We start from the raw sequence: 14528 nt of genomic DNA on the forward strand, positions 1-14528 counted from the left end.
ACTCATTCGCTTTATTTGATGAACAGATTTAACTTGGGATTTTATTCACATATAAACCACTCAATTCAGTTTTACGATTCTTTATAAGCTTTTTGAAGTGATAAAGTGGTAGTTGTGCACGTATAAATACTGCAATATTCCATTAAAACAACAAGAATTGTTCATTTTGATTTCATGTTGACTTCATACTGAAATATATGAAGAATATTGTGGGACTGAGCAACACATTGCCATGCAGCAAAGCATGCTGGGAGTTCTCTCGGCAGATGGTTACCAGTGTGAGAAGAGTCTAATTGATATGGGAAGTGAGTAGATGATAAGAGGGGTCATGTGGATACAGCTTTATTAAGAGCCAGCAGCACCTGATGGAAAGCCTTTGGCCCTCTCAGCACAATCCCAGCCAAGCCAGAGAAATCAATGTCAGACAGACGCTGATGTCAATTCATGAAATATCAGGCAAAAACCGTCTCTCCTCTTAGTGGTGGATGGCTGCAGAAAACAATTAGCTGTTTGTTAAACCTGATAACATTTGATCAGCTGTTTCAGTACAGAGATCAGCTATTCAGATAAATATATATTAGTATTTATTATTATATTAATAATAATATTTAAAGGTTCTCTTTTGCATTTGGACCAACAATTGATTTTCCCTGATATAAAATTGTGTCACTTGGATAATTTTCTCATTTTTGACAATGCCTTACATTGCCCTTACAGTATTGTGATGATATCAGAATGTAATACCATGGTACTTAGCAATAACTTGTAACAATATTACCATTTTACTCTATTTTTGATCAAATAAATGCAGCCTTAGTGAGCATAAGAGAACAAAACATAAAAAACGATGGTGTATGAATGTACATAAGCCATGTTAATATCATTGTTCTTTATTTGTTAGTGTTTGTTGAGCATGTCAGAGGACCTTCCAGGGAAAGTACATTAATGTGCTCTTTTCTCTTCTGTAGCGTACGTGCTGCAGGTGAAGGTGGAGATGGAGATGGAGATCCAGCAGTACGAGAAGACCAAAGCTGTGAGAGAGGAACAGCTGGAGAGACTCACACAGATCTGTCAGGAACAGGCCGTGAGTGATGATGGACTAAAGCTTCCTGTTCTACCCTTCACTCCGGTCTTACTTTTACTTTACACAAAAAACACATTTATTAGGCCAGTGACACCTACTTTGGCAGTAGCAATAAGGATGCAGGTCGATTTTTAAATGTCCTTACAGATGCACAGGTACTCATACACATGTCCTGTGTTCCTGTATTAACCCTTTAAGACCTGGAGGCTTTATTAGTTTTTTTTTTCTGAGCGACACACACAAAAGTAAAGACTCATAACTCCAAAACTGTAGCAAGGAGAGTCAAAAGGTAGGTATCATTTGATAGAAAACATTTTAGATAATTTTAAGAAAATATGAATTACATTACATTTGGACATTTTCTTGCTGAGAAACAGCTGATAAAAGACAAAAAAATATATATAATTTTTTTAAAATAATTTTTCTTTTTTTTATTTGACATGGAATAACTCAGGAACACAATAAGATCACTTAAAAATTATTTTTTGGTGATGCTCTCCTATATGTCAGCTGCATCTGGTTCAAATTTTGTGGTGATAGCATAAAGAATAGTTTAAAAAATTGTTATTCATTTTTTTCCGCAGACAGGTGGCGCCAACGGACGGTAAACTCCGGTTTAGAGGTGCTTCTCAGCACTCGTTAGGAGTTTTTCAAAATGGTTAGATGCATTAAAAAGACGAGATTCTAAGCTATTCCACGTTGGAAAACGTACATGGATGGGTCCAAGAACATTGGATACACACTGCAACCCTGAAAGATGAGAGACAAGTTATGAACACGTGATATATACATACTTGTATTCAGTTAGCAGCTGTGCTGTTTTTGTTGTAAATGCATATTACTCAGACTCATTAGAGGGTGAAAACAACACAACAGAAGCATGTTGGAGGCTTGATATGAAAGTTTAAAGTCTCTGGTTTTGTATGCAAAAATAATTTTTGTGCTACCTATATGGATTCAATTTTTATTGGCTCTTAAAGAGAGACACGCAAATGGGAGCGCCGACGCTCCATCCGGTCATAAGGGGTTAAAGGTTTTTCTTGCCAGTACTAAAAACACTAGTTCTTTAGGTCTTTCTTCTCTTTGGCCCTGTTTACACCTGGTATTAAGAAGCGTTTTCATCAATCCGATTACAAGTGGATGACGCTAAATACAGGTGTAAACGGGGTGTAAAAGTTTTGAGCTTGTCCACTTTTGACCACTTCCAGAGGTAGTCGAAAACACAACCAGATTGCTTTCGTAGTGTAAATGCTCATGTGGTCAAATGCATTCCACTACTCTCCACCTACTGACCTAACGCGTAAACATTATAGAAAGCACACTAGCCAGACAGGATTTAAACTTTGTCGGCTGAAGACCAAAGTTTAGTTTGAAGACAAAAAATGTACCCATCACAATGTTCTCTCACCATTCCTGATTTCTAACACGCACTCACAGCGTTCAGTTGGTCTTGCGGGTCTCAGAGAGATGATGCTCTCTGTATGTTTTTCCCATCACCTCCGGTCGTGTTCATATGTAAATTGTGCAAGCTTATTTTGTCCATTAAATCAAAAGATCTGAAAAAGCCCATACATTTACCCGCCCATAAACCCTCCCCTCGAAGAAATCAGGACAGAAGTGGTCGAAAGTGGACAAAAGAGACGAATTAAAATACCAGGTATAAACGGGAATGTGTCTCCCTCGTCTACTTGTGATCCGATCGACCAAAACTCATCTTAAGCCCTGTTTCCACCTGATATTAAAGGTGCTAAAGAGGATCTTTTCGTCGACTGAGAAACCAAAGACTGTTAGTGAGTTTTTGAAATGAGCGCATGCATAAGAACAACCCCCCTCCTTCACAGCTCAGTTCGTGGGAACGCCTCCCAAAACTCGTGCACGAGTATTGGAACACAAGTGTTTACCACCGGCATTCGCTGTGTCGTGTTAGTGGATTCATTATGTCGGACTCACCGCAGGTAACTCATAATCTGCAGCTGTTATTCCTGTCTCCGGACAAAAACATTGCATGCGGCGCCTGTGGAGTGTGGAAAGTTACTGGAACGTGCAGCCGCACTCGTCTCTCACAAGGAACGCCACGGCAGTGATTGACAAGCCAGAGGGCCAATCGTTTACGCGATGATCACATAAACGATTGGCTGATGTTTTTAAGGCCCTACCTCGTGCACAGATGATGTATATTAATATTATTCCTTTCAGTGCACCTAATAAATAGTCTTTTATCAGTTAGTAAAGACAGTTTCAAGTAATATTGCAAAAATGTATAAAACAAAACATCCTCTTTAGCACCTTTAAGATGAGTTTTGCTGGGTAAATGTATGTTTGTTTGTTTTTTCAGATCTTTCAATCTAACGGACAAAATAAGCTTGTGCAGTTTACATATACAGTATATGCGACCGAAGACGAAGTACTGTCCGAACACTGTGAGTGCGTGTTAGAAATCAGGAATGGTGAGAGAACATTGTGATTGGTACATTTTTTGTCTTCAAACCAAACTTGGGTCTTCAGCTAACAAAGTTTAAATCCTGTCTGGCTAGTGCGCTTCCCATAATGTTTAAGTGTTCAGTAAGCGGTCTTTTGTGGCTGTTCAAACACATCCAACCACATGAGCGTTTACACCATGATAGCAATCGGTCGAATGCATTTTCGACTACCTCTGGAAGTGGTTGGAAGTGGACAAGCTCAAAACGTTTTACATCCCATTTACACCTGTATTTAGCGTCGTACACTTGTGATCCGATTAACCAAAACGCATTTTAATACCAGGTGGAAACATGGCCACAGAGTGCTGCAGGGATGACGTATTTTTGTAGGCAAAAATCTGGAAATTATGTAGTATTTTAGCACTTCCGGTTTCATTGTCCTGGAGTCAGTGTTTTAAAAAAAAAAAAAAAAAAAAAACTTTTACTTGTCTTGTAAAAGGCGGTTGTTAATAAGTGGGACTACAGAGGTTGTCGGACATTAAACGTCATCACCCGAATGGGTAAACTCATTCACTCTCTAGTACGCTTTCACAGCCTCGTTGTGTTTATAATCACACTCTTGCAAACTATTCTAACTCAAACTTTCAGGGAAAATGTTTTAAATAAAGACTATTAGAGTTGTTGGAAGCTTAGTGACGGTGACATTGAAGTCATGCGGCTATAGTGTAGTTCGTTTATAGATTGCTGATTGTATTTAGGCTTCAAATTTCATAAAAGTTGTTCATTTGTAAAGATAATCATGATGAACAAAACATTTAAGAATCACAAGATTTTGTTAGTCGCAGACCTTTCTGCAATAATCCAAAAGCCAAATTGAGTTTTTGTCGAGGGATCCAGGTTGGCCTACAAAAAATACATCATTACTGCAGCACTCTATTTTCTCCCCTCTCTAAACATTTTTTTCATTTTGCTTTAGTCGTCATCATGAATTTCACCAGCAGAGGGCAGCACTCTGACACACAATCAAATTTCACTTCAATTTTCTACTTCTGCTCAGTAAGACAGGACCTGGAATTACCTGTACATATGCATTTTTGATGGATCAGTTATAGATTTTTTATTGCAATTTAACCATTTTAGGGTCACTTTAAAAATTATAATTTTTTTTGTCTATCTAGAATTACATGCCACTGATGTCGACAGACTCTGATGTATGTGAATTGTGCCTCAAACAGCACAATGCATCCTGAATATCTCATATTTTTAATCGTACTAAGCTCATGCTTTATTTCTGATCGGGTCCCGCCGGATGATGCAAGCTCCCGTTTCAAGCTGCAATCCAACCCAGTGGATTACATAAAGCAGTCACGTGACCCGTCCAGCCTGTCCTGGGTCCACCAGACAGATAACGCAGACAGGGATCAATGCACACCACTGAAATACACAATTTACCCTAGATGTGTTTCTGTTCTCCTTGGGGATGAAAGCAGATAAGACTGTGATAGAAATGTCTTGAAATGTGTGTTGGGAACTGATCTGAGGCCTGTCGATATCAGCGCAGCGGCCCTGAGAACAGTAGAAGTCATTGATTATGACAAGTGTGTGGACGTCGATTCAACAAATAAATTTGGTTTGTTTGTGTAATACTGCCAGTGATAAATATATTTGATTTAACTAAAGAGCTAGCATTTCAATCAATTATAAATAATAGCTATAATAATAATACATTTTATTTATTGGTTCCTTTCAAGGCATAGAAAGCTAGATCAATAATATACAAAGCAATACAAAACTACAAAAATACAATTATTTCAAAGTATAATCATAAAAAAACAGCAAAAACATTGGAAAATCAATCAATTGTTTACAATTTAATTTAATTACCCCTCTTCTCTCTACATATCAGGAATGATCATTGGAAAAAAATATACTTACCTATAACTATAATTTATAATTAAAGAGTTATAATCTCTGAACTTCTCAGCGTATAGGTTTTTCCAATAGTCACATAAACTAGATTAATCTGAAGTTCATAAATGTAAACATAAAAACAACAAAATAAATAATAGATGAAATATATAAGATTCTACACTATTTGCAGATCACTAATCAAATATGCAAAATATTGCCTTTGTGCAAAATGTCAGATTTCCTTGTTTCCATTGAAGTCAGATTGATTGTAGTCATTAATATTTTTATATGAATAATTTAGTGAGGTTTCCTGACAATATTTTTTTTTTCCTTTCTCATTTTCTGTCATTAAAATCTGTTATATATAATATATAACAGATCTTAATGACATAAAATGAGATTACTAACATAAATTAATATTTTGAAAATGTATTCAGATATTTAAGTATTAAAAATAATATTTTTAAAGGGGTTATATGATGTTTTTTTAATGTTTCTTAGTCTTATAGTGTGTAATGTATCTGTTTGTGCATGTATAATATCTGCAGTGTTATTAAGCTCATATTCTCCCACGAAGGGATTTATTCTATTTAACAGAGAACACTGATCCAGGTATTACTTCCTCAAACATCCACATCACAATGTGAAATATTAGCATAATGCCGCCCAAAGACATGCGCAAAGAGAGTGGACGAGGCTTCAGTGAACTGAATTGTCGTCATGTTGTGGAGACGCTGTGTATTTGGATGCTTTTGCTTTCAAAGGTTAATCAGAGGTTAAGATTTATTTATAAAGCTGTACAGTCACAACACACGGGGTCAACTGGGCAATCAGAGCAGTCTGGGGTTTTTCGGAAGGAGGGGCTTTGTAGAAATCAGCATGTTTCAGACAGACTGGGGATAGAGGAGCTGTAATGGACAGTATAATGTTTTTTGAACATTAAAAGCATGTTAACGTATTCTATTAAACACAATACTTTAAAAATAGCATCATATGATCACTTTAAACAAAAACAGAGCCATACACACCAGGCTAACGTTTATGATTGCTATCAAATGCTGTGAATGGTCTAATATTTTTTCCAAAATACAAACCCAATTCCAAAAAAGTTGGGACACTGTACAAATTGTGAATAAAAAAGGAATGCAATCATTTACAAATCTCATAAACTTATATTTTATTCACAATAGAATATAGATAACATATCAAATGTTGAAAGTGAGACATTTTGAAATGTCATGCCAAATATTGGCTCATTTTGGATTTCATGAGAGTTACACATTCCACAAAGTTGGGACAGGTAGCAATAAGAGGAAGGAAAAGTTAAATGTACATATAAGGAACAGCTGGAGGACCAATTTGCAACTTATTAGGTCAATTGGCAACATGATTGGGTATAAAAAGAGCCTCTCAGAGTGGCAGTGTCTCTCAGAAGTCAAGATGGGCAGAGGATCACCAATTCCCCCAATGCTGCGGCGAAAAATAGTGGAGCAATATCAGAAAGGAGTTTCTCAGAGAAAAATTGCAAAGAGTTTGAAGTTATCATCATCTACAGTGCATAATATCATCCAAAGATTCAGAGAATCTGGAACAATCTCTGTGCGTAAGGGTCAAGGCCGGAAAAACAAACTGGATGCCCGTGATCTTCGGGCCCTTAGACGGCACTGCATCACATCATCAACATGGGCTCAGGAATACTTCCAGAAAACATTGTCGGTGAACACAATCCACCGTGCCATTCGCCGTTGCAGGCTAAAACTCTATAGGTCAAAGAAGAAGCCATATCTAAACATGATCCAGAAGCGCAGGTGTTTTCTCTGGGGCAAGGCTCATTTAAAATGGACTGTGGCAAAGTGGAAAACTGTTCTGTGGTCAGACGAATCAAAATTTGAAGTTCTTTTTGGAAAACTGGGACACCATGTCATCCGGATTAAAGAGGACAAGGACAACCCAAGTTGTTATCAGCGCTCAGTTGAGAAGCCTGCATCTCTGATGGTATGGGGTTGCATGAGTGCGTGTGGCATGGGCAGCTTACAAATCTGGAAAGGCACCATCAATGCTGAAAGGTATATCCAAGTTCTAGAACAACATATGCTCCCGTCCAGACGTCGTCTCTTTCAGGGAAGACCTTGCATTTTCCAACATGACAATGCCAGACCACATACTGCATCAATTACAACATCATGGCTGCATAGAAGAAGGATCTGGGTACTGAAATGGCCAGCCTGCAGTCCAGATCTTTCACCCATAGAAAACATTTGCCGCATCATAACGAGGAAGATGCGACAAAGAAGACCTAAGACAGTTGAGCAACTAGAAGCCTGTATTAGACAAGAATGGGACAACATTCCTATTCCTAAACTTGAGCAACTTGTCTTCTCAGTCCCCAAACGTTTGCAGACTGTTATAAAAAGAAGAGGGGATGCCATACAGTGGTAAACATGGCCTTGTCCCAACTTTTTTGAGATGTGTTGATGCCATGAAATTTAAAATCAACTTATTTTTCCCTTAAAATTATACATTTTCTCAGTTTAAACATTTGATATGTCATCTATGTTGTATTCTGAATAAAATATTGAAATTTGAAACTTACACATCATTGCATTCTGTTTTTATTCACAATTTGTACAGTGTCCCAACTTTTTTGGAATCGGGTTTGTATTTCTCAGACAGAAACATTCCTTTTTTAGCAATCGAGATTGCCAGGGTCAACTTGCAGGCTATCTAAGCTTATGAGACTCTAAGTAGTGTTCTGTGCCTGTCTGTGCAGCCAACGACAGAACAGTTAGCATGCTTTGCTCGAACTTTTCCCATGGCCTTAGAACTGGTACATCGTTTTCACTTGCAAAAACAAAATGGCAGCACCATGGGTGGAAATGTTTAGATTAAAGGGTGGTAATATTATAATAAGATCCCTTTCCGAAGTCACATGGGAAGGCTTTCATTCTTGCAAAGAAAGGCTTACCAAAACAAAGTTACTGGGTTGTTTTTGTCACAAAGTTAACACAAGGGAGAGCGCACAATTGTGTTAAACAGCAATACTACTGATACAGATTAAAGTTGAAACTGAAGTCGCGATAGTCTTCCCTATTGTGACATATATCCGAATGAAATGGCTTCTGGAAAAAAAAATGCAGGACTGGACTTGATTTTGTCCATGGGGAGTTGATTGGATGATTGTGGTTTGCTATTGGTTGATCTCATGTGAGTGACAGGTTGTCCCGCCTTTACGCAAGTAAACACGTCATCAGAGAAAAGAAGAGATGTCGCTGCAAGAGGAAGGGAGAGTTGATTTGATTAAAGATCACGAGAGCACATGAATTTAAAAAAATAATGATGTTCACATAGAAATCATTTATAATAAATACTGTAATAGGAATTGTCAATTTTGATTTCATGGTGACAGTACTATATTAGTCTTTCTATGTTCTTTTCTCTGCCAGTTTGAGATCAGGCAGTTGAGGGCTCACCTGGCGCAGCAGGATTTGGATCTGGCCGCTGAGCGGGAGGCCGCCATGCAGATCCACCACGTATGGGGGAAACAGAGCAGCAGCTTCCAGGAAATAGATGGCCTGGGGCCGGCTGGATCTGACAACGAGTGCCGGGCCAATACCAGAGAACCCAGACCTGCTCAAGGTACCCGGTCCTGTCCTATCCTTGTCGTCTTAATGAGAATTAAAACCAGCAGAAATTTTAGCGACATTTATGCGCCACTAAAATGTCTCTGGTAACTTTCAGTACAGTGCTGTATCAATTACATAACTTTATTTGATTCTTCTGTTCCCCACATGGTCGAACATAACACGCAAACTAATATAATACTAAAACCACTGTGGAGAAAGTGATACTTATGCAAACATACATGATACCTGACAAAAGTAAAATTAAAAAATTAAAATGTGCCAAAATTATTATGTAACAATATCATATTTCATATTAAAAAAATGCAATTAAATCACATGAAACACCGCTGACAGCGAATACATCCAAAGATAATCAAGGTCTTTACAGAATCATAGATAGATGATTATTCCAGAATTGATACTAATTCATATTAAATGGCTTTATTTTAGTCCTTGCTTATAGACAATTAATTGGAAAGTTACTTATTTTATTTCAGCAGCCGGGGCCAGTGTAAACGTCGCTCGGGACAGTTGACGCAACTGTCACTTGCCCGTTCGGGCCAGTATTGCATCGCAGAAGTTTATCATTTGTACGTGATTTTAAGCCTTGCCAATTTAAATATCCAAGCACAAGAAGACGCGAAAGAGAACTCAGTTCAACAGTGTAAGAAGTTTTGTGCGCAAACATCCAAAGCTCGCACCCAGAAAGCCCCCTCTCAGACAGCGTGCGAATGCTGAATTGAGCTCTCTTTCACATGTTCTTGCGCTTGAACGGACATATTCACAAAAAATGCTGGTTTTCAGCAAGTATGTTTGTAAACACAGTCTGTTATATCTTAAGTACACATAAACAGTTGAGAAACAAAACGCATGTGTAACAGTACATTGGATCCGTGCAGCTCTTAAAGTGACAGCAGCCTTATAAACCTGCTGCTGTCTGTTATTTAATGTTAAAGGTGCAATATGTAAGATTTTTGCAGTAAAATATCCAAAAACCACTAGGCCAGTGTTATATATTTTGTTCACTTGAGTACTTACAATATCCCAAATGTTTCCAACTATTTGTAAATCGGTAGAAAATTGCTATTTTAACCAAGGTTCCGGGACGTGTGAGGAGTCGCCTGTCAATTGCGTCATACCCGCGTTACCCTCGGTTTCCGGTTTTATTTTGTAGAAACTATGGAAACACCAAATTCGCTTTAATATTTACATGTATTAATAGACAAGGGAACAACTGTTTTGATATATTTATAGACCGAAAACTAATTATTGTTCTATAGCTCAACACGTTTAGTCTTATTGTTTAAATCTAATCATACTCATGACCGGAAAAGCTGAAGCAGCGCCGGCGACTGTGTCATAATAAAAGTTCTGCTGCTCGTGAGACATGTGTTGTGCAATCGCTCCAGCTCCTCGTTCAGCTCCACAACACTCGCTCCTGCTCTGCTTCATACTACAGTAACGTTAATAATCACATCCATGAGCATGATTTCTTCCCAAGTCCTATCCCTATTCTTTTGCATCATCCGTTGAGGTGAAGACCACATGTCCCAAAATTCCGCGCTAAAACTCAAACTTGGCGTCATCAAGCTACGCCTTTGTTTTGAATAGGCCTCTAGCGACCTTTAGCGGACAGAATTATTACATAATGCACCTTTAATCAAACAACAAAGGACAAAGAAAAAAATCACTCACTGCTCTTGACTGAATATCTTTTGTAACTTTAATAAATATTAATCTATATTTAATTTATACAGTGAAGACTATGCAGTGCTATTTTACATTTGATTCATTTTCTCTACCTGAAAATTACTGTTAGACTTACCTGAAAAAAAGTGAAAAGCAGTGTTTATATTTGTATGTTTGTTCAATTGTATTTGTGCTGTTGCTCGTAACATCTATGGATATATGACCTGCAATACTTGTTAAAAATCCTAATACACATCATATCGAATCGATAGGTGTATCGTCCCAGCACTAATAAATAGATAGACAGACAAACTATATCCCACAAACCCCATGACCATGGGGTGTCCATTTCATACAAATAACGCAAAATGCAGTTTCTGGGCCAGTAATACATTTTTATAACTGTTCATTTTTCTCAATTCACCCACAATGATTCTCCTCTGAGCATTAAATTAGCTCTAAACAGAGACAACAACATCCATTCAGTGTTTACTGTGATATTACATGCAGGACAGATCGTATGATATCCCATTATAACAGACCGCTATAATGTTCCCCACATTATGTCAGGTCACATTGGGATCTGTTTGGCAGGAGTACAGCTGTTATACACACACACAGGCTGCTCTATGCATTGGGCCTTGTTCCTCCTAAAAGAGTATTCAACTATGGCACAAACATCTGTTCCTTTAACCTGAAAAACCCCACAATGGTCTTCGTGCAAGCCACACTTCATCCCCCAGAGGATTGTGGGAAATGTGGGCACCAGGAGCCAGCCCGTGGCTTTTTCCTCTAAACGGCACATGGACAGAAATGCTGTCAAAGCAGAGGCCGACCCCTGGAGACAGAAGAGCGAAGGAGAGGAGACAGAGTGACGGTTGCCTGAGGGCTCGTATCTTAGCGGCCGTATTTTACATTTGGCGCCTCAAAGACAGGAGTTAGATGCATTTAAGCACCGAAGACAAAGACACAAAAAATATAGGAGCTGCTGAGTGATCTCATTTTTTAAAGAGCTGCGTTTTGAAGTCGTGGCCGCTACCTGTCAGAGTTCAGCGAGAGCGAGGGCTCTTTTATCTCCGCTGTGGCTCAGATGAGAATTTACTGCGCAGAGTGACGGCAAAGAGATACTGCGTGGCATGATCATGTTGAATCATCGCTCTCAAAGTCTGCTTAGTTTCAGGAACCAGATTCCTGAAATACTGGATGGAGACACCAAAAATAAATAAAACGAGTTCATAAAACGATTAAGATTTGACAGCGTCAAATTTCAGAGCCACGCTGTTTCTTTTCAAACATAAATGTAACATTTTGTGACATTTTAAAACAACAAAAAACTGTCAGTGGGGTTAGAAAAATAAACTTAACTGAAAATATTTTCTATGAAAACAAGTTCCTGCTTGAATGTATCTTGTTTTAATGATGTTTGGCTATTTTTACAGAAAAATAAGGCAAAAATAATTATTTTTTGCAGTGATTGACGAAGAAAAACCTCACACAGATACAATTGCATGAAAAAGTAAATTGTGCATGAAAATGTGAATCATTTTAACAAAATAAGAGAGAACATACAAAATGCATGTTATTTTTTATTTAGTACTCTCCTGAGTAAGATATTTTACATAAAATATGTTTACATATAGTCCACAAGACCATTAAAATGACCAAAAAAGTTTGGGAACCCTTGATTCTCAATACTGTGTGTGGTTACCTGATGATCCACGACTGTTTTTATGTTTTGTGATGGTTGTTCATGAGTCTCTTGTTTGTTCTGAGCAGTTAAACTGAGCTCTGTTCTTCAGAAAAATCCTCCAGCTCCTGCAGATTCTTCAGTTTTCAAGCATCTTTTGCATATTTGAACCCTTTCCAGCAGTGACTGAATGATTTTGAGATCGGTGTTTTCATACTGAGGACAACTGAGGGACTCAAACACAACTATTAAAAAAGGTTCAAACATTCACTGATGCTCCAGAAGGAAACACGATGCATTAAGAGCCGAGGGGTGAAAACTTTTGAACAGGATGAAGATTCTTATTTTGTTGAAATATCTTTTTTTTTTTTCATTTAGTAATGCCCTTCGGAAGCAACAGAAGATACTTGCATGTTTCCCGAAAGACAATTAGTAGAAGTACAGTTTACCTTGATCTTCACCCCTCGGCTCTTAATGCATCGTGTTTCCTTCTGAAGCATCAGTGAATGTTTGAACCTTTTTTAATAGTTGAGTTTAAATCCCTCAATTGTCCTCATTGTGAAAAGACGGATCTCAAAATCATAGTCACTGCTGGAAAGGGTTCAAATATGCAAAAATGCTTGAAAGAACAGAGCTCAGTTTAACTGCTCAGGACAAACAAGAGACTCATGAACAACCATCACAAAACATAAAAACAGTCGTGGATCATCAGGTAACCACACACAGTATTGAGAATCAATGGTTCCCAAACTTTTAAACTGGGCCATTTTAATAAATTCAGCTATTTTTTTGTCTTGTGGACTATATGTAAACATCTTTTATGTAAAACATCTTACTCAGGAGAGTACTAAATAAAAAATAACATGCATTTTGTATGATCTCTCTTATTTTGTTAAAATTATTCACATTTTCACAGATTCTGCAAGTGGTTCTCATACTTTTTCATGCCACTGTATTCCAGTCTGGTGTAAATCTAAGGGTACGTTTACACGACAACGATGTACTAAAAACAGAAAAGTATTTTCTTTGTACAGATGGCAATGACTAAAGTGACTAAAAATGCTGTATTACACATGCCAGACAAGTAGTTGGCGATGTCACTTTGCAAAGAAAGACTGCGCATACGCATTCTTTTACAGACCACTCGCGCCAAACACACATCTATCCACCTTATTTTTACAGTTTACTGCACTTTGATATTCTTCTCATAACCGGCTAATAAATTGGAAGTCTCGCACATTCACAGAAAGCACCTTACTTCTGTGTTTAAAAATAAGGTGGAAAGACAAAACACGTAATACGCATGTGCATAATTTGCGTTTACATGGAGATTACAACGGTAGCGTTATCAAAAACTTGCACTTTGAAACCCTTGAAAACGGGTTTTTGCATTTTCAGGCCACCAAAATGCCATTGTTGTGTAAATGAATGAACACCAAAACGCAAAAAAAGTTTTCAATTCAAGTCTACTAACAATCTCTGTGGGAAAAACTACTAAACTTGACCCTAAGCAATACAGTGGTATTTTGGCAAAACCAATGATTACAATTGTACATTTTAGATTTTTCTTTTTTTGAAGAATAACTCTTTCTTTTCCTCTCACCCTTGAAGAAGTCAAAATGTGCGTGTGGTCGTCTTCATCCTCATGTGTTATTTATTCGGCTGTGATTGTCTTCCTGGTGTTTTAGTCGGCTCCCCATCTCCTCCCGAGCCTCTGTTTGATGAATATTTCAAACAGTAAAAATGAATTTAAAAAGGCGCTGTGAGTTGGGTCTCGTCTCCAGAGATGTGCAGATGGCACTTAGAGTCCTCGCTCTGCCAGGCAGATCATAAGACCTTCTACCCAGCCGATGACCTCCGCTGCATCTACAGCCACAACCACATCAGACAGCCTCTTTATGGGTCAGGAGGCCAAGCAGCAGATGAGGGTGGCCAAAATCAGAACGTTAATTCATTGCTTACACTGTGGAATGCTTTACTACATAGTTATTAATAAAAGTTTAAGCCCCATTATAAAACTGTGAAATTAGAAAAATGATCAGAAAAATGATTAAAAAATAAATAAATTAGTAAAAAAAAGGTTACTAAGTTTATTTTGTCATCTGATCACATGA

General features: G+C 37.8%; 1 protein-coding gene across 1 annotated transcript in view; it reads left to right on the forward strand.

Annotated features, from left to right (window-relative positions):
- The window catches only part of tmem266 (transmembrane protein 266), a 96060-nt gene that overhangs the window by 76857 nt on the left and 4675 nt on the right, over nt 1–14528 (forward strand). Inside the window, exons 8-9 of the mRNA XM_067379796.1 lie at nt 969–1084; nt 8859–9051. Coding sequence (XP_067235897.1) covers nt 969–1084; nt 8859–9051 — 309 coding nt within the window. The remainder of the gene's footprint in view (nt 1–968; nt 1085–8858; nt 9052–14528) is intronic.

The sequence above is a fragment of the Chanodichthys erythropterus genome, chromosome 24 (genome assembly GCF_024489055.1).
Source record: "Chanodichthys erythropterus isolate Z2021 chromosome 24, ASM2448905v1, whole genome shotgun sequence".
Lineage (NCBI taxonomy): Eukaryota > Metazoa > Chordata > Actinopteri > Cypriniformes > Xenocyprididae > Chanodichthys > Chanodichthys erythropterus.